Source organism: Girardinichthys multiradiatus, chromosome 17 (genome assembly GCF_021462225.1).
Source record: "Girardinichthys multiradiatus isolate DD_20200921_A chromosome 17, DD_fGirMul_XY1, whole genome shotgun sequence".
Lineage (NCBI taxonomy): Eukaryota > Metazoa > Chordata > Actinopteri > Cyprinodontiformes > Goodeidae > Girardinichthys > Girardinichthys multiradiatus.
In genome coordinates, this window is record NC_061809.1 from 22,181,523 (window position 1) to 22,206,265 (window position 24,743).

General features: G+C 39.8%; 2 protein-coding genes and 1 long non-coding RNA gene across 4 annotated transcripts in view; 2 read left to right on the forward strand and 1 right to left on the reverse strand.

Annotated features, from left to right (window-relative positions):
• Positions 1-875: 875 nt before the first annotated feature.
• metap2a (methionyl aminopeptidase 2a) lies at positions 876-8,605 on the forward strand. The gene is made up of 11 exons (XM_047389527.1): positions 876-1,062; positions 4,499-4,594; positions 4,671-4,733; positions 4,876-4,978; positions 5,334-5,495; positions 5,590-5,771; positions 5,981-6,075; positions 6,161-6,257; positions 6,568-6,671; positions 6,766-6,881; positions 7,671-8,605. Exons 1-11 carry the CDS (start codon positions 906-908, stop codon positions 7,921-7,923), a joined length of 1,428 nt encoding a protein of 475 aa, XP_047245483.1. The 5' UTR covers positions 876-905; the 3' UTR covers positions 7,924-8,605.
• Positions 8,606-9,092: 487 nt separating this feature from the next.
• On the reverse strand, positions 9,093-19,791 carry usp44 (ubiquitin specific peptidase 44). 2 transcript variants are annotated; one of them, XM_047389524.1, is made up of 6 exons: positions 19,677-19,791; positions 15,001-16,708; positions 13,483-13,681; positions 13,237-13,342; positions 12,892-13,142; positions 9,093-10,905 (listed from the first exon to the last, which is right to left on the reverse strand). In XM_047389524.1, exons 2-6 carry the CDS (start codon positions 16,540-16,542, stop codon positions 10,781-10,783), a joined length of 2,223 nt encoding a protein of 740 aa, XP_047245480.1. In that variant the 5' UTR covers positions 16,543-16,708; positions 19,677-19,791; the 3' UTR covers positions 9,093-10,780. The 2 variants fall into 2 exon arrangements, with proteins under 2 accessions (XP_047245480.1, XP_047245479.1); XM_047389523.1 differs by having other exon boundaries at positions 13,237-13,345.
• LOC124882896 overlaps positions 13,022-24,743 on the forward strand; it is a 51,098-nt gene continuing 39,376 nt past the window's right edge. The window contains exons 1-2 of the long non-coding RNA XR_007042029.1: positions 13,022-13,163; positions 13,243-13,358. This is a non-coding gene — a long non-coding RNA (uncharacterized LOC124882896). The remainder of the gene's footprint in view (positions 13,164-13,242; positions 13,359-24,743) is intronic.

The window sequence follows — 24,743 nt, forward strand, 5'->3', positions numbered from 1 at the left end:
TCTGAGTAACCAGTGTCTGCACTTATACATCCATAACCACTTTTAGAAAATCACTACTTAAAGGCCTAAAGCAATTAAATTTCTAAATAAATGCCTTTTATATTTTACAACAAGTGATGATGAGGCAACTATTCATAAACATCAAATCTTTACTGTTTGTAATGTTTTATAGTGTTGGTCCACTGCAACAGCTTTGCCACCTAGTGGCGTTTTTTATACCTGCTGGTACCAGTGGCAAAGGCAACTTTTATCAGTAATACCAGAAAACACCAAAAAGCTTTTATACATGCATACATTATGATACATGGACATTAAAATACATATGTTGTAAGAATTATGTTAGTTTAATTTATGTGAAATGAAAGTTTTTATGTGGTATTGTATAATATGCACTATTTATACTACCTATGAATTTGTTTTATAGTATAATATGCAGTTATTAATAAATGCCATATTTGTTTTATTTAGTGTAAACGTCTTCTGAATATATTTCTGTATTCTAAATGTTTTAATTTTTTTTCTTATATAGCACGAAATGACCGCAGCTATAATTATTATTAATAATAATAAATATAGAGAGTACGTGTGTTATCTATAGGTATACCATCCTTTGCTGAGTTAGCACGTTTTACCTTGTGAGGCGTTTCATTACTCCAATTTGGCTCTGAAATATACCCACAACTCCTTGCTGTAAATAGATGTTCGTACATAAACATACATTTGCATGACATACTAACATTCTGAAGACCATGTTTAAGTCTAAAGCATTCATTGTAGAAAACAATACCAATTCATTTATAAGTAATGCTTAAAATATAATTCAGCATTACTATTTTTAAGTTCCGACTGTCCGTGGAGGCAGCAACAGTTCCCACCCGCTTCCTTTTCAAGCAGCGCCTGCGATCATGGCGGACGTTGTCGCGGAGCAGATAGTGATCCAGAAAGCAGTCCACGAAAGGGAACTGAACGGGGAGGCCGAAGTCCGGGAAGAGGCCGACCCAGTGGATGAGGCAGCGAAAAAGAAGAAGAAAAAGAAGAAGAAGAGCAAGTCTGCATCGACAGGTGAGGGTTTTCTGGGGCTGCTGTCTTGCTAACAGGCTAACGAAGCTAACATTAGCTACGTTAAGGCTGCGTCAAACTAGCCTGGGTTATCCGCGTCGGACTCGGAAATGTTTCAATGTGGCCTTAAAATAGATATGACATAAATACATATTAACGTTCACATGCCTCTTATAGTTGTTTAAACGTTTAATATTAGGTTTTGAGTTATGGCAGATCGTATTACACAGCAAACTTTCTATACTAATGCAACGCTAAGTCAACTTTAGTGACTTCACACTAGAAGCTAGGAGAAAAAATATGGTTTCTTAAAAAGACAGCTACTGTTTAGAAAACAATGAGATTCACGCTAAAGTTTACCACCAATTTGGTGCCTTTGTGTCTACTTAAAAACTATAAAACTTGCGCTGAATTATTTCACACACTTTGCGATTCCTCAAAAAAGGCTTTATAAACAAGCCAGAAACTTTCCTTTAAAAATAGGTGGATTTGTTTACTCTCCGTAAGATGAAGCCAGTGTTAGGGGTTTGACTAGAAACACAAGTAAAACCACATTTAGCTTGCTTAAGCATTTCAGTAGTCGTTACGTCGAGTTTTTAGTCCTCTTCTGCGCCTCAGTTTTATAACGCGCCTCTAAAATAAAAGGGTCGTCTTCGGCTTTTATTTTGAAAGTGACGCCGGAAGCATCATAGTTAACAGGTGCAACTTGATTTTGTTCGTCTTATGGCCATGCTGGTTTTAGAGCTGATTACATGGGGGCATATTTGACTAAGTCAGGCCTCAGAAAACGCACCAGAATAGGAATAACATTTCCTTCAGAGTAAATGACATAAAATCCATGTTTTAGAATATTTATGAAGTTCAGATTTTGAGCTTAAAGACCTCATTCCTGTCCGGGTGCCCCACCTTTTGGCTGCTGCTTTGTGATTCTGCTGAGCCTCTGCCAAGTTTTTCTGTTTCGTAATTCTCCTTTTACTGGAGTTATTATGTAGGAAAACAGGAGAAAGCGTTCATCAGTGATCAGCCAATTAAATATTTAATGGAGCACATTATTTCATCTGCTCTCAAACCAAACATTACACTATGTGCAACTTTATAACTAGGAAATTTAGAGGGAAAGGAACTGTGGTACACAGAATAGTGTTGCACACCTTATGCTAAATATTTGTAAAGACAGCACATACCACATCTTTTTTTCACTTCAAATAAACTTTAATAACTTTTAAATTGTTCTACGTTTTAATTCTTTATTTGTACAAACTGTCTTTTCTTTTTAATGGAATAATAATGTATATTTCTCCCACATTTCTTGATTTTTATATGTAAATCTTCTCCTTTTTGATCTGTTTGTTTAAAGTGGAGCTGAACAATATTAGAAAAAGGAGAACATTTCCAGGTTTTCCTCATTACTTCCCTTCACCTTATTGTCAGCTGAACAATTTCTTATCAATTAGGGGCATAAAGGACAGTGAAAGTCCATCCAAGTGGCCAACAGTATTACGCCAGAAATAATATATCAATGATAAATATTGCATCCAAACAGTCCTTTCTGATTACAATATGGCACACATTGAAATTGAAGGGACTATTGCGATTCAGTATATGATTTATCTCTAATTTGAAGTGTAAGCTTTTATCTTTGAGGTTTGTAATTAATTTTTTTAAGCTGAAAGATCATTCATGCCTCAGCAGTTTTGCTCCATGTTTGTCTTTTATCAGACATGTGGCGGACACCTTTAAAAAATAGCAGACATAACTTTGGGCAAGCATTAGTTATTAGCTGCAACACATATTGCAGGTATTTAACAGGTTATGAGTAAAATGTATAATTTCTTTGTCTTCATTCAGATGATTTATTTGATTACACCTCTAAATTATTGTTTTACATGGCTGATATTGAGTTTTAGAGTAGGATAGACAACTATTGCATTGTTTATTGTTACCATGGTTAAACTTTTAGCGTCAAAAGAATTTTGATTATTGCAACAATGAGAATCTATTGACAGAAATGAGTTCATTGGATTACTAAACACTTGTAATCATCGTTGTTATTGATACCACAAAATATCACGATAAACATTTAAGTCCATGTCGCTCAGACGTTTCTCCTCAGCTTTCTCTGGATAATCACCTCACAGTTGGTGCCTGTGTGTTTGGTGCTTGTTATTGTACATCAAATGAGTGCTGTGTGATGTAGTTTAAAGGTTGACTATTTTCTGTACGAATACAGGGGTAACTACACAAAAACATTGTTTAGTGCTTTTTCAGGACAGTAACCAAACCAGACAATTGTCTTTTTTCCCACTTTATTCAACAGCGTATGGATTACAGAACTAAATATCGTTCTTAATAAATAAAAACTGGCAATTGCCATATAAATATTGTCCACAGATAATTTAGTAGTACTGTTCTTGAAACCAGGTGAATGTGTTTTTGGCTATGCGTTAGACCTGTATAAACCATGTTCAGCAGAAAAGTCTGCTAAGGCGCATCATGTAAAATCTCCTACAGATTAAAAGGAAATTAATCACTTTTACCTTCAGTATGTGGTTAAACTTGTGTTTTTTAACAAGGGAGTACAGTCTCGTGTCTGCTACTCTAATGGTGCGTTCAATTGCTCGTTGTTTGGTGCTAACTAGCAATACAAGAAGATAATATATTTCTCTGCCTTTTTATGCATTTGGACTGAAAAGAGACATGCTTATAAATATCTACTGTACAGCCCTGTGTGCGCCACCGGTTTAATGATGTACAAAACCTTCAGAAGCACCAATAAAATGTTTATACCAGTTCCTTTAATCACATTTTATAAGTCCTGCAGCCATACTGGATGCACAACTCTGGGTTTTGTTGCATTTCGGACTGGGACCTCGCAAAGCTGTCAGGAAAATCTACTTTAGCAGTACTTATGTAGTTCTACTTTTTATTTGCAATGAAAAAATGTCTTTCTTTTTTTTTTAAGTAAACCCTCCATTTTTTTTAAGATTTAGTATAGCAGCATCCAAACATTTTGCTACATGGGCCGAAAGTCTCCTTTAAAATTACTCTCGGGCCCATAGCTAAAACATTCCAATGAAACATGCAAAATAATTCTGTGAATTTAAAGGAAATGCAGTATTGTAATCAATGTAGATGCAAAACATAACATCGTTAACTGAAGTATACAGACTATAAAACATGCATTTTGCTGATAGAACAACCCACTCAGAGCAAACATTTTGCATTTAAGATGAAAACCTTCTTTATCTGTAAATTTGCTCTCTCCAGTCCTCCTCCAGTGGTCTAGCTTTAGCTTCACATTTTGCTATCCAATTATTAACTTATTAATAAAAAAATAGTCAACACTTAAATGTTTCAGATCATCAAACAAATTTTAAATGATTATTGGTGCCTGTTCATTTCTTGACCTGTTTCCATGTTTATCTGCTTCCTGCTGCAGCTGTTGAGCCTGAGGCGGATGGCGTGGTAGAGGTGACCAAACAGCTGGAGAAGCAGGCGATTGAGGACAAGGAGAAGGACGAAGATGGCGAGGACGGTAAATCTCCGCCTTTAAATACAGGAATTTAACATTTCAACTGGCTGGTTTAATAGCTGTGTATTCATTTACTCAGATGGAGACGACGGGGAAAATGCAGCAGGGAAAAAGAAGAAGAAGAAAAAGAAGAAGAAAGGATGTAAGAGGACGATGTTTCTGTTTATTAAAGCTGTATTGTCATTATTATTACTATTATAAAGATTCAGATTCATATCAAAGCTCTCAGTTTAAAAAATGATGAGTTTTATATATTAATTTACTTTTTGTGGTCAATCTTTCAGCCAAAACTCAAACTGATCCCCCATCTGTTCCCATCTGTGAATTGTACCCAAATGGAGTCTTCCCCATTGGGCAAGAGTGTGAATATCCTGTCTGTCAGGATGGGTGAGTGGAGTAAATGCTTCTACAGTTTCAGCAACATAAACCTTTGCAAATAATTCTAGTTCTTGTTTCATTAGCTGTCCTGCCAGATCGGGGTGAAATGGAAACCTTAACTCAGAGCTCTCTCACCGTAGCTTTTAGAAAACAGGCTTGAAAAACTGAGCTGCAAATAGTCTGATGCCACTAAAATATTTGAGTTTTTTGTAAAAGTTCAAACAGATTCTGTGCAGACAAACGTGGCCACTCTGGGTCAAGAGAGAGTTTACAGTTTATTGCCTTGATTGTTTTTTTTTTGCCTCTAGTGAACATCACTTGTGCTTTGAGGTTGTCGGTACAAATCTGTGTTGTGGTCTCCCAGTCGGAGTGCGACGTGGCGTATGACCATGGAGGAGAGGCGGGTGATGGATAAAGCCAACGAGGAGGTGTGGAACGACTTCAGGCAGGCGGCCGAGGCTCACAGACAAGTCCGAAAACACATCCGCAGCTTCCTCAAACCTGGGCTGACCATGATTGAAATCTGGTAAGGGCTAAACCAAAGGTGTTGGTTCTGCTCAGAATCAAGAATCCAGGTTCATTCCCAGCTTATTGTCTAAATGTTTTCTTCCTCTGCCCAGCGAGCGATTGGAGGATTGTTCCCGTAAGCTGATAAAGGAAAACGGGTTGAATGCCGGGCTGGCCTTCCCCACCGGCTGCTCTTTGAACCATTGTGCTGCCCACTACACTCCCAACGCTGGAGACACCACCGTCCTGCAGTACGACGACGTCTGCAAGATTGACTTTGGCACACACATCAATGGTAAAACGTTATTTCAGCATTGCTCTGGAGGCGTGTTTTAGCAAATGTAGAGAACTGGAGGATTCAGGAGAACGTGATGGTTTACCGTCAGCTCTGAGCTTCAGCAGATTCTGAATATTTCTTTTCAGATTGAGACTAAACACCAACTCTTCTAATAACTTAAGCAGCAGATCTTTAAAGTTATTCTCTGTTCCTGTGTTGTTCTACAGGGCGAATTATTGACTGTGCCTTTACCGTCACCTTTAACCCAAAGTACGACAAGCTGCTGGAGGCTGTGCAAGATGCCACCAATACTGGAATCAAAGTAGGACTCAAACGCTCAAACATGTCACCAAGGTTTGATCCTGTAAGGAGCCTCCAGCTGATGCTCTCCTGTTGGTCTGTTGCAGAACGCCGGCATCGATGTGCGCTTGTGTGACGTCGGAGAGGCGATTCAGGAGGTGATGGAGTCCTATGAGGTGGAGATTGACGGGAAAACATACCAAGGTATTAATTCTGTCCATAGAGTTATGAAATCAGCCCGTAAGCTAACCCAACACGTTTTTATCTTAACTGAGTTAAGTAAACGCCAGTGATGAATGTGGTGCTGTACTGTGAAAAGGCAAGTGGTTCTAGTACCAGTTCTGTCTGACGAAATGCAGCACAGACTCACTGAAGCAATTTCTCCATGGAGACAGTTGGAAAGTTGGCGCGATGACAAACGAATGTGTGAGACAAATCATCTGGACTAACAGGAAACTGTTACTTCTCAACCTTTGCTTGTTGTCATTGATTTATTTTATTTATATTTTCCTAGTGAAGCCAATCAGAAACCTGAACGGTCATTCTATCGGTCAGTACAGGATACATGCTGGAAAGACGGTGCCCATCGTTAAGGGAGGGGAAGCAACAAGAATGGAGGTAGGTCATGTTTACTGATTGCAAAGAACCGGTCTGAATATAGTCTGTCTCAGGATTGAATTGGGATCTTGATCTGAGTCCGTTTCCTGTTCAGGAGGGAGAGGTTTACGCCATCGAGACGTTCGGCAGCACGGGTAAAGGTGTGGTCCACGACGACATGGAGTGCTCTCACTACATGAAGAACTTTGATGTCGGGCACGTCCCCATCAGGTGAGGATGCGTCCGCCCACAGCTGAAATCCAACAAATATTTAGGGGTCTGACTGACACTAAATATTTGGTCAAAAACTCATCCTATTAGTTCAACTTAGGTTTACTAAATGGAAAAGTAAGATGAACGTTTCCACACTTTGTCACGTTACAGCTGTAGACTTCAATGTATTTTATTGGGATTATATGTGCATAATTGTGAAGTGAATGCTAAATGCTTTTCAAAATATTTTACAAATAGAGATCTGAACAGTAGGGTTTGTATTTGTTTTCAGCCCCTCTGAGTCCGTAATTAATTGAGCCACCCTGTGCTGCAGTTACAGCTGCCAGTTTTTTGGTGGATGTCCCTTCCAGGTTAGCACATTGATAAACCCATTCAGATTTGCAAAATAGCCTAAGCTCAGACAATTTGCACCTTACCGCTGAATGGATTTAGGCCCGGACTTTGACTGGGCCACTCTTAAGACATGAATACGCTTTGATATAAACCATTCCATTGTAGCGCTGGACGTATGTTGTCCTGCTGGAATGTGAACCTTCACCTGAGGCTCAAGTCTTCCTCAGCCTCTAACAGGTTTTCTTCTGGGATTATTTATTTTAGCTCAGCTCTGAGCTGCTCTGTCCCTGCAGAAGAAGAGTATTCTCACAGCATGCCACCTTGTTTCCTTGTGGAGATAATTTTCATTAGTATATCAAATAGAATCCCAATAAAGCACATTGAAGGGGTGTAAATACTTTTTTTTTTAAGGCATTGTATGAGTAAAAGTCCTGTTTGTTCGCATCCTTCCAGGCTGCCTCGAGCGAAGCACCTGCTGAACGTGATCAACGAGAACTTCGGGACGCTGGCGTTCTGCCGCCGCTGGCTGGACCGCCTGGGCGAGAGCAAGTACCTGATGGCCCTGAAGAACCTGTGTGACCTGGGCATCGTGGACCCCTATCCTCCTCTCTGTGACACCAAGGGCTGCTACACCGCTCAGTTTGAGCACACCATCCTGCTCAGGCCCACCTGTAAGGAGGTGGTGAGCCGAGGAGACGACTACTGAGACCCCCTCCTGACCTGACGCCCCTCACCGCACACAACACCTCCAGACACTGATAGAGAAACAGCCGAAAAGAGCCTTTTTATTCAGAAGAGCTGAAAATGGAGAAATGTTATTGTAGTCTACCTACAATGCATCCCTCACAGCTTCCAAGGAAGGATACAGATAAAATCAAACTATCCAATACAACTTCTTTGGATCTCATTTAGAAAACCTTTAGCAGTTAATGTATTAAAGCTGCCAGTGAACTCAGTGCAACCCCAGTATTCAGAGAGAAACGGAGAATTCAAGACCTAAGACCTCCCTTTCAGTTACAGTGACTCCACTCTGAGATGTCAGTTCCACAATCGAGGCTACCAATGCTTTTAGGAAGTATTTAGCTCAATGCATGTTGGGAAATCACTGCGTACGGACTTGTCAGCATATTTAAACTCGGGGTGCCGTAGTAGTAGGTGCCATCTTCATTCAGACACGACATACCTGCAGCTGTATGTCTTGCTTCTGTCGCTACAGGAGGGAAAATCTGCACTCTGGCCCTCCAGTCTTGGTTTCTTTAACATTTGTAAAATATCGTTAAAACGACCGTTGCGACTGTATGTTGCTGGGTAAAATGCTTCATTTGGAACTCTCCTTGGAAATGTTTTTGTAAGAAAAAAGGATGATTAAAATAATTTTTGCTCATTAACTTGTCTCTAATGTCTTAACTACAAAACAGTCAACACTACATGAACTTAATTTATTTTACAAATGCTTGTAACGTTTTTAGTAGTGAAGCTTTAGTGTAAGTCCAGACTTATTTTGATTTGTCTTTTTGTATCATATTTGCACATTTCTTTGCAGCCACATAAAGTTGCTGCTATTTGTAAAGAAAGCAGAAAAAAGATCAGATATTCTGAGTTATTTAGTGATTGCCCAATAGTTTTTAAGTTTCCATCCTTAGTCTTTCATGTGCGCCTATCATCTCCAGCGCTTTAGGACCTTCTTGCTGATCAATTAGTATTTGAAACATAACTTTTATTGACTCTGGCCATTAAAAAAATGTCAATAAGCAAATAGGTTCATCTAAGGGGAACAATAAAATCTTAACATTGCTTAGTCCTGTAAAGCTGATACTTGGTGTTCAACTGGTATTGAATATATATTCTTATTTTTTAAAAACACATAACTCTATCTTCGTAGAAAAATGAAAAAATAATCTCATTTATTGAGGTAATTTTTTCTAGAAATAAAAATTGAGGTAACAATTTGCATAGTATAACTTCCATAAAATTTACACACACTCCAAAACACAAACACACCAATGGAGTAGTAACCAAAAGGACAAAAAAAATCTGACAGTGATACGAAAAACTGTGATTCTTCTCTAATAATTAAAAATGAACCAAATTCATACAGTAAAATTTTTAAAGATAGCTGCTGGTGTTAAAGGGGTGGTATAAAAATGTAACAGTTGATGGTCGTATTTGTAAAACCTCTTAAGATTGTATAAAACACATTCATAGCCTAAATGCTGGTTTGCGTGAAACGCAGGGCTGCAGGTTCCACTTTTGCTGAATTTATAAGAACTACAAAAATAATGTACTTTAAAGATTAAAAGGGCACTTTTCTAGTCACGTCTGGTTGGGGACATTTCAGACTCTTGAAGTGCTTGTGAATATCAAATATTTATGATAAATTACCTTTATAAAAAGGAAACATTGACAAAATATTTCAAAAAGTAAATTCGACCCGCTGGAATAAACACTTGTTGAGATATATAGCCATAAATTTCAGGAGTATGGCGCAGTAGCAGTACACACCATAGATGTTTCCAGATTTGAAGACAACCTGGTGTATGATTTCTTTAAACTTTAAATTAGACTCTTTAGAGCTGTGATTTTTACCATTTTCAATCATAAATCGCTCCGTTTGCACGCTGTTAAGGTGCTAGCTTGTGCAGCGACATTGACTCATACGAGTGACAGGAGACTTCCCCTTTCACGTCATTTCCGTGCTACTTTGGACTTGCAAATTGCTAAGAAATATGCATATTTTGTGTCACAACTGCCTTTCGCCCCATCTTTAATCCTAATATAATGTCAATTACTGCCCATTTAAAAAAAATATTTCTTCAATTGTGGGAAAAGTGTGTCACAGGCACTATAAAGCCGTTACATTCTGGAGCAGAAACGTGGCAGCACAATGCTAAAGGTTATCCCTTTGGAAAGTTTCCTCCATGTTTAACTGTTTCAGAATTTTTTTCAAATGTTTCCTCCAAGTCTTTGGCTGGGATTCTGCTTCAGAGCCGGGGCTACTTCAGACTAGAACCCAAACTTCCTGTCCTGTTTGTTTACATATTTCTAAGCAACTGTCATTTGTAGAAAAAAACAAAAAAACTGTAGAAACTAGTGCATTTCTGGCAGGAAAAGGATCCAATTGTCATCCCAATTTTATGTTGAGTGACTGACATGTTAACAACCTACATCCAGTTCAACGATCTAAAGTGACTGAGAAACATTTCAGCTGAAAAACACACAGACATTTACAATCAACAAGCCGGCAGACCCAACGCTCCCTACTGGCTGCTACAGATCAAACCTTGGCTGATACTCTCTTCTTTATAAAATACAAATGTACATAAATCACACTGACATTTTCTTTTCAAATACCTACATATATAAACACCATATACAACAAGTTCACAAAGCAGAACCGGATTTTACTAAAGGAATACTTCTTGTTTTTTCCTAATTTAGAAAAAAATACGAAAAAGTCCCACAGTTCCAGGTTGTAAAAGAAATACTGGAAAAAGAGTGCTGAATGTCTCACTGAGTGGTCAGGATAAAGTGGAGGTGAACGTTCAGTAGGGGGGGTCCTGGTACTATAGTGGCCGGTCTTTGTCCCGAGTTACTCGCTGTGTGTAGAAAAGGATGTAGGCCTGAGCCCGACAGACCTCGTCCACTGAGCACACATTCAGCTTAGAGTCATTACAGTGAACCCAGAAGCCTGGAGGAGAGGGGGAGAAGAAGAGAGGAAACCAGAACAATCAGTGCAAGTACTTTGAATACGTATAAGGCACCTTGTAAAAGTATTCACACTCCTTTGATGCATTTTATGTGACTTATGGGGTGTGAGTACCTTTGCAAGTAGTGCCGAGCAACTACATTAAAATAAAAAATTACTTTTTTCCAATAAAACTGTTTAGACGGGTATTTATTGATACTTCCAGGTTTAATGTGCAGTTCCAAGCTCAGGATAAATAGATTATTTTAATCTACTGGCTAAAATAAAACCTGAAAGGCAGAAAAACTTAATTATTTAAAAACATCACCCTCCGCACATTATCATCTGCTTGCCTTCAGCTCGGGGTATTAGCATGACGTATAGATGTAAAAAATCATTTTATGTTGTTGAAGGCCGCCTCCTGTTTTTGTTTGTTTTGAGGTCTGTGTTCTGGGGCCGGAGGGGTGAGGCGTTAGTGAAATTTCTTAATGAATTTTAATCAGGCACCTGGCAGACACGCAATAATACCGAAAAACAAAGTACCAAAATCATTCATCCATCTATAATCAGAGATTGGGTGACGAAGATGAGTGTAGTAATATCTCTCTGGTGTATTTTTGCCGTGGCATAAAACAAAGATAAATTCTGATCTTCATTTAAACTCATTATAAAAGAGATACTTCATTGCCAGCACAACAAAAATACGTTTTTCTATGGAGAGAAATGCTAAGCTGTTCAGTCTATCCATGAGGCTTTGCCAACCCAGACACATTACAACGCAGCAGTGGCACCGATAACTTAAATTAATAGGTCGGCAGCTCCTACAAAGCAATGACTCATGTTTTGTATTGTACCTCCTGAGTTATTGTACTCTGCATCTAATAATCCCTGCAGGCTGGGCTCCTTTCTGATGCATGCCGCTCCCTGAGAATGTCTTACAGTTAATGCACCGAAATAAGCAATAATTATGTCATGATGCCTCACTGGGAAGGGAATAAATAATCAAAGCAAAGCTGAACAGTTTACCACGAGATCAGTGTCAAATGATTGGCTGTGATAACATTTTTGCAGAAGAGTTTATGATAGTAATCAATGGAGTTTGCAAGTTCTTCCCATGCATGCATGGGTTCTCTCCAGGTACTCCAGCTTCTTCCTACAGTCCAAACACATGACTGTTAGGTTAATAGGTCTCTCTAAATTAACCTTAGGTGTGTGTGTGTGTGTGTGTGCATGGTTGTTTTTTCTGTGTGTCTCCATGTTGCCCAGGGATGGACTGGCAAACAGGGTGTACCCTGCCTCTCATCCAATGACTGCTGGGGATACTACTACTACTACAACAACTACTACTACTACTACTAATAATAATAATGATAATTAGTGATAAAAAGCTTTTAATATTTCCAGTTAATTAATATAAAGTGGAGTTGAGGAATATATTTTAAGTACTGTACAATAGAACAATAGCTAATACTGAAAACCCAAAGGTTTAAATAGAAAATTCATTATATTTTGCTCATACTATTGTCAAATTATTGTATTTTTTTCTATCTTGTGTTTTTTTACACAAGAAAATAATTTATCCCCAGTGGCTCCTCCTCACGTGTATGTTTTAGGTCAGATGTCTCTAACTCCAGTTCTGCAGAGATACTATCCTGCACCAACACACCTGAATCAAATGCCTGAAATCCCTCATCAGCTTTCAGTCATTCAGTCTGCAGAGGCCTGGTAACGAGCCTTTGGTTTTTATCCAGCTGTGTTGGAGAAGAAATGCATCTAAATGTTGCGGGATAGTAGATCGTGAGGACTGGGCTTGGGTACCCTTGATTTTGGTGTTTTCCTGGTTCAGCACACCTGATTCAAATGAATGGATCATTTTCAGGCTGCTGCAGAATTCAGATCAGACGTGTGGGAGAAGCAACAGCTAAAACAGGACCAGAACTGGGCTCCACTGGATTTTTTTCTTAGAATAAGTTCAGCCTTTTTTCTCACCTCCCTCTGTGTTGTAGCAGTAGGCAGTGTAGTGACCTGACCCAAAGCCCTTCCCATGGTGCATCACTACAGCAGAGAGCTCGTAGAGGAAGTGCTTTGGACGTGGTGACCCCGCGGTGCTGGGGCTGCTGGGATTGGAGCAGGGTACACCTTTAGGCGAGGATTCTCTGCAGCAGTAGGGCTCCATGTTCAGGAGCTGGTCAAAGCTAACGTGGACTCCGATCTTCTCCCGGTGGTTCCGTCCAGACCACCTGAGGATCAGCCACAACACAGTAAGTCTAACCTGCTTCAATTCAGCTGAAAACATCTCCCGTTTTACCAGGCTAACGTGAAGCATGATCTCACCTGAAGCGTTTGAGGTGGAGCCTGAGGACCTGAGGCAGTTTGTAGACCATCAGCTGTTTCTGTGCTTCGGTCAGGATGACTGTTTTGGAGCATATCCGTCGTCTGGCTGCTGCAAGAAGAAGGTAAAACGTAAACCTTTATTACACTAGACGCTTTTAAAACCGTGCATTTAGGCTGCAGGTGCATAACAGCAAAACACAATTAAATATCAGGTGTAAATGTCATAGAACCAAGTGTTTCACTCACCATTGCACTGGTCACAGGCATAGATGTTTCCCTCCAGTGCTTCCGTTTCTGTAAACTTGGCCAGCATCTCTGTCAAATGGCACGAAGCCTGAGCAGCCGACTCTCTGCTGTTACTGTGATAGCGCTCGGGGAACTCCAGAGATAAATCCCAGAAAGGCTCCACAGTGTTGGAGCGATGGCTGCAGGCCAGGCACGTCACCTGCAGATAGGTACGAGTCAGGGTGAGTGAAGGACTGAATGAGCTTTGGACTAAGTGCTTCTCCCCTATTTAGACTTACGGCAATGCAAACTTATAGTGATTTCCTTCTTTGTCATGCAGTCTGAGTCAGCATTATGGTGAACAGTCAGTGGCCCCATATCTACCACAAATATCCAGCCTTTTTTCCAGCAGGAGCAGGTGTCTTGGTGTGTGCTCAGACTAAAACTAAGCATTAATCATCTTCTGCACAGCCCCGCAAAAGTATTTATACCCCTTGAACTTATTCACCATCACATTAAAACCACAAAACTGTATTTTACTGAGATTTTATGGGATAGGCAAACACAAAGGATTGCTTCATATAAGGAAGAGGAAGCAAAATGTTCATGTTTTTCTGAAATGAAAATCTAAGAACTGTGGATCCCATTTCCATTCAGTCACCCTGAGCCAACACTTTGCAGCAAATGATGGTTGTATAATTACAGCTGCAAGTCTTTTGGGTATATCTACCAACTGTTGCATGCCTAGACACTGAGATTTCTGCATCTGTAAACATCTGTTAAGTATTCTCAATTGGATTGAGATCTGGACTTGGACTGGGCCATTCTAACATAAATATGCTTTAATCTAAATTATTCCATTGTAGCTCCTGTATGTTCACAGTCATTGGACTGCAGGGAAGTGAACCTTCACCCACTGCCTGAAGTCTTTTGCAGCCTCTAACGGGTTTTCTTCCAGGATTGCCATGTATTTTAGCTTTTAGTTGGATCCCCATTCCTGCTAAAAAAACAAAGCATCCCCACAGCATGATGCTACCACTATAATGTTTCACCTTTGGGGTGGCGTGTTGTGACACATAACACAATTAAGGCTTATATAGGATCTATTTTTCCCAAAACTGTTTTTATAAGAAGGCAGTTCCACCACACTGGAAATTATTTCTGGCTGGAAGCAGCAGTTTTATTCAGTGTCTTAGACGGGCATCGTAATATTCCAAGTAGGAAAACCCAAGAATGCATTTGTTTCAAAAGCTTATTCGGTTCTTAACTTGTGGAATGAATTCACTTTGACATGTATTCAAAAGACATCTGAATGAACCATTTCTTGTAATGGCTTCAGATTCATCAACATTGCATGGTTTTGCATTTATGGGGTAAAATATTATCAGCATTTAATGTCATGAAGGCCCCCCTTTAAAAGGTCCGTAAAATGTGCGCAAAAGGTCTGATTTCGTAGGGTATTGCTCACTACATGCGTTTGTTAAGCGGAGAGTGACTGTTGGACAACAGGAGGGAAGGGTGTTTGTGTGTGACTCGTACCTGACTGAGAAGATGGCCGTGGAAGATGGTGTTGACCACACTCAGAACCTGCTTGATGAGCCGTTTCTGTGGGACTCCGGCCGTGGTCGTGTGCCTGCCGGTGCTCTCCAGCTCCTGCTGCACCTTATCCAGCAGCTCACACAGGAACTCCTGAGCATCCTGCTGAGCGTAGCCCCTGAACGCAGGTATCAGTTGCCACACCGAGTGGAGCATGGCAAAAGGCGAGACCAGCGCCCACTTGCCGGACCACATGACTTGGAACAACGTGTGCAGCTCGTGGCAGAGGGAGATGTGCTTCGAGCTGGGCTCTTTGGGTTGGATTAGTTCCATGCTGCGGCCCCGTGACGCCCCACCACTCAGCCCTGTGCTGGCTCCAGAGGTTGACTGTAGTCCCTTTCTTTGAGACAGGGGAAACTGTGATGTGGTCTTCACTGTTAGTTGGCCATGGACGGCAGAAGCTAGTAGCTCCAGAGCCTGGGTCAGGTCCAGACGCAGAAAGCACTCCCTGAAAACATGCAGATGGCTTAGCACCTGCAGGATGGAGTTCATATAGCAGGTGTTTCCTAAATTTCTCAGGCCCGTCACTCCAGGAGTGACTGTGGGACGTCGTTTGAGAGGCGAGCCATCCTGTTTGGTACTCTGCCTGCGGCGGACCGGGGTTTGAGCATTACGAGTGGTGGTTGATGGAGTTCTGGGTTTAGAATGGGTGTAGGAGGACCGTCTCTGGGATTTGGAACTAGGCTGGGACTTTCTTGTCTGTCTGGCTTTCTTAGAAGCAGCAGTGGCAGGACTTTGAGTCCGTGGCCTGCGAGTTTGAGACAGGGTTTTTGTCTTTTTGCGATTCTTTTTAACAGCTGGTGCGATTGCTGTATCCACAACTCTCTGGCTTTTCCTACGCAAGCGTCTGCTCTTTCTGAGAGGAGCGTTCTCCAGTTCCTCCTGTAGCTGCCTCTTAAAAGCACGCCTTCTCTCCCTGGCCTCCCGTTTCTGTTCCTCCTCCTGCTCTCTCTTTCTTTCTTCTTCCTCTCTCCTCTTTCCGCACTCAGTCAACCCAAACCAAAGGCGGAAGATGCGTCCAATAAGGGCCCTGCGGCGATGCCAAAGGGCAGTAAACATTCGGTCCTCATCCCTTAGCTGCAGCTCACTAGCACCGCAGGGTATGAGAGCATCTGGTGCAATGCTAGCAGAGCGAAGGGTGCGTCCACTGCGGGTGGTGACTTCATAGCGCTGGCTCTGGATTGCGCTGAGGGTGCTGCGAAGTAGCTTGAGGTCTCCAGTAGCGTTATCGTTCAGCACATAGTCGTCGCACAAGTAACAAAAAACATAGAGCTCATTAACCTCCATTGCCAATGGGTGGCTCTGCTGCTGGAAGTGTTGAAGAGCATGTTCCTCGATGTAACGACCACATGCGACATGCGCACAGCCCAGGCAGGCCCAAACAGACTCGGTGGTGTTGCAGTCCACACAGTGCCACTTCTGAGGGTTGAGGATAGAGTGGTCTGGGGCCAGGCGCAGCCGCCCCACATGCTTACACCTGTCCATCACACAGGCCTGCCGGCCGAGCGGACAGCCTGCGCCAGTCAATAACTGACCGTGGGTTCGTGTGCGAGGCAGAGGGTGCGTGCGTCCGTTTCAAACTAGCTTCATATTACCATGGTAACCACAGTTAGCCGAGAAACGAGTACATCCCAGGACATGGTTGTGGTTTCTGGAAGAGAGAGAGATTATGAAGGAATATCAGTGGCTCTCTTCTGTTGGAGCTGTATCTAATCTCTACTGACTGTTTTATGAGACCAAAGGTACGCACAGTTAACTGACCGATGGGAGACAGACCCTGAGATTTCCCTGTATTTTAAAAGTAAACGAACTTTTCATTAAATTTAAGTTTACTTTGTGTTTCCAGACAATGTTGAAGATAGACAAAACTCTACGACAGAGCTAAACTAGCTAAACATCAGGCTGTAGTCTTTAATGAAGAAGGAAGAACAAGTTTCTGTCAGGCAATACAGGAAAGTGCTCACTTTCAAATAGTCTAAGTCTATACGCTACAAAACAAACAAAAAAAAAAAAAGAATATTATCCTTTGTTTTAGCCACCTGACCAGCAGTGCACAGCAACAGTTGAGGAACAGTTAGTGCTACGTTACTTTATGCTCCATACACACATTTTACATGTTTACCTTTTAAGGGATGCCCTGCTCATTTCCTACTAGAAAGCCATGCCTAAAATAGTGAGTTAAACCTGGATGTAAAACATTAACCTAAATCTTTCCTATAAATAGTAGCAGTGATTTAAAAACTCAATGAGCCCAATTAAAGCACCAACAGCACTAAAATGGCATGAAGTTTGCATTTCTGTTTTTTAAGCTAGTAAACTAAGTGTTAAGCTAATATGTTAATGTTCCAACGGTTGCTTCATGCACTTTTTATATATATCAGCAATGCAGATCTGAAATGTTTGCGGTATCCGAGAACCTGAATTTCTACCCAATCATCGGGTAAACAGAAGATGAAACACTATTAATGTAGCAGCATATTTCCCAAAGCATTGTAGTGTGCATTTTCAATCATTTTTCATTTTCTTCTGATTTGGATGTTAACTGTCTGGGTGCCCTGGGTGTTGAGAATGTGTTTGAAAATGTTATTTTTGAATAACAAGTATGTTCTAAAACCTCTTTTAAGTGTAATAAAAAGGAATCAGAGGGGTGGATGTGAAAATAGGGACAATTTGCAATCCCTTCCTTTTTTTGTTAGATTTAAACCTATGACCTCTAAAAAAAAAAACCTGAAAAAGCCTGATAATATCTCTGGCACTGATGTGTATATTCTTAAGAAATAGACATTTTCACACCCAAGTTGAATCATCACATCTTCATCTGTCCTCTTCACAGTTCCTCCAGCACTAATCCTTCAAGAAATAAATATTCCTTTGTGAACCGTATGTGACTTACTCACCAGTTGCTGCCGAATATGTCATGAAGAAATTCTACACACATAATCAACAATCTACAACAGCGTTGGATTAACTCAACAGGTTGTGTTTGGTTCCAATAAATAGGCAACTGGCTGCTTTCTGACTTTTTACCCCGCATAATGATCTTCTGATAAACTGCACCACTCTTTAACTCCACATAAAAAACAAGACTATACAAGAACAGATAGATAGATTTTTTTTTATTTAATATAAATTAAAGATTAAAGAAATGGATTCCAACATTTTTGGTGACAATCAAATTTTTTGCCAATGTTTTAACAAGAACATTAGGCTGACCATTTGCTGTTTATGTAGTTGGGCTGTCTGCTCAGGTAGTCTGGAGCAGCCTTGTAAAAAAGTGGAGCAACAGGCTGGGGAGGGGCAACACTGCTTACTCTATGCTTCAGATCATTGGGAGAAAACAAGCACTGTGTGTTCAATTGCTATAATTTAAAATTTTAATAATGCCATTGTTAACTTTAGTTGTCATAAAACATAAATATTGAGGAATTAAAAAAAGTAAACTCCAAATACAACTGATGGCCATTTGGATCAACAAAGCCAAAGTTAGCCTAAACATGTTCAGTTTACAAGAAACTATATACTGAAAAATAACAGCCTTAATAAGTGAGTTATTGCTCACTTGTATATATCAAAAATTGGACATTTTTTAATCGTAATTTTAGGATTTAATTACGTTTACTTTGATAAAAACACTGTTAGGTGTCTCTGTTTCAAGACAAGTAATTCACTCATCCTCATTTCAGAGGAAATCGTTAATTTTGAAATACAGCTCCTGAAACGTCTGAAAACGTTAAATAATAATTTCCCTACCAAAACGTTTATATAAAAATAACTTATGAAGATAAAACAAGTGCTCATAAGACTCAAGTCGATACTTGCTCTTGTTTACCTTTTTTAGTGCTGGAGTGGGCGTGTTTATTCGTTTTATGAACAATAAATATGAAGAATAACATAGGAATGTAATACATTTGAATTTTATTAGGATATATCCACCTTTAACTACCGCTGAGACTTCGCTGATGTCGTATTTTGAGATAAGAGTTGTATGATTTAGCACACAGAGTCGTGATTTTTTTAGAGTAACAGCCAGGATTTATCAGCGAGTTAGCGCGCTTTGCCTGGGTTGTCCTTGTGGTTGCCTGGTTTGAACATGAAACCTAATTGTTGCATAAATGCTTAATAAATGCTACGCAACCAAATACAACCGTTAAACGATAAAATAAACAACAACTAACTTTACAACAGCATAAAAACGTGTTGTTTTATTATGCTACCAGTTACAAAAGTCCTACAAAACTGCTAACATGAGCCAAATAGCTAAGGCTAAACCTAAGAGCTTTGAGAATTATAACACAAAATAAAAACCCTGTGTCTCGCTATATACGAGAAACGACAACCTCAAGCAATTTAAACTTAGATTAGACTTTTCCAACAATTTCCAATACACATTATCCTTGTTCTCAGATTTGTGATAAAGAGATTAGTGAGCTGCGAATATTAGCTTAGCGTGCTAACTAGCATTAGCTTGCCGGGCTAATATTCCTACAAGTTCACGCGTTATCCGTGCAGCGGTTCACAGCGATCGTCGGGACTTTACCACAAACTCTCGGGCTAGGTTCAAACACAGTTATCACAAACACGAGAAGAAATTATTATTTAATAGAATGGACGCAACTCACCGAGGCTCTCCTTCACGGCTGGTAGTCCCCTATTTCTAAGCTGTTCGCCATCTTGTCAATCCCTGTCGCGTGGTGTTAGCTCGAGCGCGTCCACGAGACGTGACGTTTTTGTTGTTGTTTATACTAATGCGGCCAGTTAATTTGTTCAGTGATCATTTAAAGCCACATTTGTGTATCACATTTTGAATTATTTTCTCCTGTTTGACAGCTTTAGAATATACTATGCCTGTATGTCTAGAATTATGTATTCCAGACCATTTTAAATTTTACGTATTTAAATCACTACTTTTTAAAAAATATTTCAGATGAATCATTTGCAGAAGAGGAAACCCCCACAAATACGGTGGCTGAGAAGTGCAAATCAACATACGTGTAATACATCCACTACTGCGTGTTTATTACTACAATGAATATGGGCTTATCAAAATCACTACACTACACTACTGATGTGAACAACTTTAATCACTAGAGGGAGATGTTGCACTATCCACAGTTAGACCCTTTAAGAATAGAAAAATATGGAATATGCTTTTAGTAATTCCCAGGCATGCGGAAAATATTAGCGTTTTCCGGATCTTAGAGAAGAGGAACGTAGTTTTACTTTAAGAAAAATAAATAAACAAAAATATATGCGACCAAACAGGCTATTTTCACACTGACAGTAAATCTAATATTTAACATTTAAATTGTGTTTGGTGCATAATGAGACAGGATAACACTGTAAAGGCTGTGAATGTAAATTTGCAGTACATATTTGAACTAAAAATTTTAAAAGCCAGATCCTCAAGATGTATCTTCCTTCAGCTGATTATCAATTAGGTGCAAAGTGTTCAGCTAGTAGCTCGAATTTGCTTAGTTTTATGTTAAACTTTTTTTTTTTTTCTTTTTGCCAAACTGCTATTTTTTGTTATTTTTGTCAAAGAAATAAAAACAAAATGATCATAAACTTTCTGCCAGAAGCAAATGTATGATTCCCTACACAGCCTGGAATTTGGTTTATGCATTTTCCAGGTATAAATATTTAGAGAAAAAAAAAAAAAAAAGAGTATAAACAAATATTTATTTAATCTCTCTCTTCCTGTGTCATTCTCTAAAAAATGTCTATCCTTTCATCCTTTTATATTTTGTTTATAATCAATCCATCCCTCTGTCCATCTGTTTATCCAGTGACTCATCCATTGTTCTGCCCATCTGTCCATCCACCCATTTGTCTACCTACCCATCCATCCATTGACCAATACCGATACCATTTTGTACACTTCTCTTTGTATATTCATCAAAACGTGTTTATCTATCCATCCATCCATAGGACTAAAAATTTACTTTGGACATTTTAGACTGGAAAAAGTCAGGAAACTTTAATGAAAATTATGTAGGAAACCTGGATTTAACATTGAGACAACTCTTGTTCCCCCTTTAAGTTTATCCTTCTTCTTTGAGTGTTCTTTTAATTAAAAGACAATACGAAAACAAATAGTAAATGGACATACAGGATGACTGTTTTAGTTTGTGAAACATTTTCAAACGCGATCAGTTTAAAAACGCTGTTCACCATTTATCTGTAGCTGTCTGTCTCAGGTTATGCAGTGATGTTGTCATCCATTACTTTGCCACATCTCAGGATAAGGTGTGTGTGTGTGTGTGTGTGTGTGTGTGTGATCATTACTTTTTGGCTTATCTTCCTGTTTGTCTCTGTGTGCTGGTGTAGGATGCAGGTGCAGTGCTGATTAATGGGGGCTGCATGGTGGTAGTCACCATCTAGATGCTATCAGTGCAAAGAAAATATCATTACACCGTCTGCAGCACAGGGTTTGGTCTCACCAACAATACCAGGAAACAGTGTACCATATGATACCCTGTGCACAAATATGCTAAACCTTTATAAAACCGTTTATGTAGTTTAATCATCAGCTAAAAGCTCAATGGCAGGAATAATGTTTCAGCCATGAAACTGCGCTTTGAGACATGTGCTTTTCATCTCAACACATGATCCCTGACTGCATGAGAGGAATCCTTCTCATGTTCTGATTAGTGGGGAGCTGATCCATTCAAACCTCATTAAATCCTCCTCTGAGATGGGAGAGAGTGTGTCAGTGATGCACAGATTAAGGAACCTTCTTTGACTTGGAGAAGGAGGTATGTGTTGATGGGCCACGCACTGCCTGTGAATCATCGCTAACATTTTTTCTTCCTTAAGGTCTCCAGGCAATAACTGCTTTCATGTCCGCACATGCCAACCCTCATCCCTTGCATGTTTTTTACAAGCACATTTCTCATAAACACTGTATTCACTATAATTTTACTGCTATAAATCTTGTGAGCTGAAGCACAGTGAGAACTTTAGTGTTAACACTAAATAACTTAGCAGATAAACAGATTTTTACTCCTTCTTGTAGTTTACTTCCTTTGGCTTTACAGGATATTTTCTCACATTCAGCATCACAACAGAAGATCGGGAGGCCTTCCTTTCAGTTAGCAGGCTGAGAAAATCTGCTGCACACAACATTTTCAGCACCAAACAGCGGAAAGGATAAAGTAGGCAACCAAGTGGGTAGGATTGTTGAACCTCTTCGTGAACAAATAAATATTTTCCCATGAGTTGATGAAGATTTCCAGAAAAATTGTTTGACCCATAGTGTGGTAATCTCCTGTCAGAGTTAGTCATATGAAAAAACGAGGATACCTTAAAACCTTACATATTTGGATATATGGATAGATAACATCAATTTTAACAAACAAAATCAAGATACATAAATAAGGAAAACAAACTAAAGAGACCTTTTACGATTTTCCTTTAAATTTAATTAAAATGCTGTTGTTCTTGTTCATATCAAAGTACACGGCTGCACAATCAGAAAGAGAGTGCACCAGTTTAACTTTCATTGGAGGCGTGCAAGGATAAGGATTTTGCACAAAAGACTACAATATGGTTTTCCAGAGAGAGGGTAGACAACCTCGCACTTGTGGAATAATTTTTTTTGGATAGACAAGTCAAAAATTCATTATTTGGACAGCAGAACACAGGACATGTTTAGCATAAACCAAATACAGCATTTCAGGAAAAAAGCTGTGAAGCATGGAGGTGGAAGGTTGATGGTTTGGGGAGGCTTTGCCACAGCAAGACCTGTCCAGCTCACCATTATAGTCTTCAGCATGAATTATACAGTGTATCAGAGGGGGCTTCGGGGAAATGTGCATTTAAAAAAAATAAGAATTTTAAAAAAAGCAGAAGCAGAACTGGACTCTGCAATATGACGATGACCCAAAACATAGCGGTAAATTGCCCAACTCCTCACTTTCAGCTTTGAGATGTTTGAGGAGCTTCTTGCATGTCGCCCCACAGCAGCTCTATGAGCTTAAGATCTGGACTTTAGCTCAGCCCAGGACTTTTCGTGTCTTAATTCTCAGCCAGTCATTGGTGGATTTCTGTGGATGTTTTGGATCATTATGTTGTGGGATCCCATTTTTCACACAAAAGTTTCCCCACTCTACACTTCCCATGAAAGTTACACTTGTTCAATCGCTTCCTGCTTATAGATGCATGCATTTTTTTATACATTGGCAGTAGCAAAAGTGTGCTGCGGGTCCTATTGTTTGGAGACTTCTTTAAGCGTGAACTTGCCTGAGGTTTAAACATAAGAAACCTCCCTCAAAATGTTTAATAATTAGATTTTTATCATGTGCACCTGATGTGATACGTGTGTGTGTGTGTGTGTGTGTGTGTGTGTGTGTGTGTGTGTGCGTGTGTCTGTGTGTGAGGTAAGCCATTATAAGTGGTAATAAATGTGGAAGGATCCTTATTTTTTATCCTCACTAGAGTTCTTCAGCTTTTCAATATTTATTTTACTAGAATTTCTCAGTATTGTTCAAATTGATAATAAATAACCATAGGTCCAAATATTTTTTTCATTCATTCGTCACTCAACTGTACGGAGAAACAGTTTAAACATCCTCAACAATGAAATGCAGTAAAAGACAGAGAATGCTCAGTGTGAACCATTTCTCCCAGACACCTGGACCTCATAAAGATAAAAAATAAAAGCACGCCCACATGTGTGAAACAGGCAACATGTTTTTATGTTTCGCTGGGCTGGTGATTTCAGAGAAAGGAAGCCATGCCGGTGGTTTCACGGTGGTGTTAGCGCAGCTGGATACGCTGCTGGTTTTGTGATGGGTAAAAACACAGGTGCAGGTGAAGCCAGAGGAAATGCTTTTGAGCCTGTAAACAAACACGCCTCCTGTAAAATCTCCTTCCCTCTTGCTCTGTCTGGATGCAAGACAACTTCTTCTTCTGTATTATTATAATTATTATTTTTTTGGGGCTGAATTGTTTGTCCTCATGCTGATCAGCGGGCTTCTGTCAGAATAAATGGATGACATCAGGATCTTGTTTTTTCATGTAGGTAAAAATAATCAGCAGTTGTGTTTGGATCACCCTCCCTGTTCTAGCTTGCTCTTTATGAAAAAAACATTCCACGAGTGTTTTTAATGTGAACCCAGCGAGCTGTGATGTTTCTGTAGGACATTTTTAGTTAACTCGATTCACTGACTTGGTTTAAGTCTGATTTCTGATGCATAAATCTTCTCATTTCCTCTGTAAGTGCATCACAACTGGCGGATAACTCCGACCACATGACTCACTTATTCAGCACACATTTCCCTTTGACTATAGGTCTGAGAGAAACTCCATTCTTAACATATTTTCTACTTCCAGTGCTCTCATTCTGTGCTCCACAAAAGCCAGTGGTAGGAGGTGTTTACTCTTTACACCTAAATGGTTGCTCAATATATCAGAAGAAGTTTCATTAGTGCGTGAATGTTTGGGAACCTTCTGTTTCTGCATGAACTCTACAACCAAAACCTAAAATATTCCCAGGAGTCAGACATTTATTTATTGATCTAACGTTGCATGAGTGGAAAAGATACCTAAACTCCACCCCGTTTTGGAGAAATGCTGTTTGTTCCAACTTCTGTTGGAGAATATCCATCCATCCATTCATCTCCCTGTCTGTCTGTCTGTCTGTCTGTCTGTCTGTCTGTCTGTCTGTCTGTCTGTCTGTCTGTCTG

What these genes read in the sequence shown, in the direction of transcription:
- metap2a (XM_047389527.1), top strand. Translation starts at nt 906, where the DNA reads ATGGCGGACGTTGTCGCGGAGCAGATAGTGATCCAGAAAGCAGTCCAC. An exon ending in GAAAAAGAAGAAGAAAGGAT is followed by an intron (nt 4,734 to 4,875) that starts GTAAGAGGACGA and finishes TCAATCTTTCAG; the next exon opens with CCAAAACTCAAACTGATCCC. An exon ending in TGACGGGAAAACATACCAAG is followed by an intron (nt 6,258 to 6,567) that starts GTATTAATTCTG and finishes ATATTTTCCTAG; the next exon opens with TGAAGCCAATCAGAAACCTG.
- usp44 (XM_047389523.1), bottom strand. Translation starts at nt 16,542, where the DNA reads ATGGACAGGTGTAAGCATGTGGGGCGGCTGCGCCTGGCCCCAGACCAC. An exon ending in ACGGCCATCTTCTCAGTCAG is followed by an intron (nt 13,682 to 15,000) that starts GTACGAGTCACA and finishes ACCTATCTGCAG; the next exon opens with GTGACGTGCCTGGCCTGCAG. An exon ending in CTGCTACAACACAGAGGGAG is followed by an intron (nt 10,906 to 12,891) that starts GTGAGAAAAAAG and finishes CCTCTCCTCCAG; the next exon opens with GCTTCTGGGTTCACTGTAAT.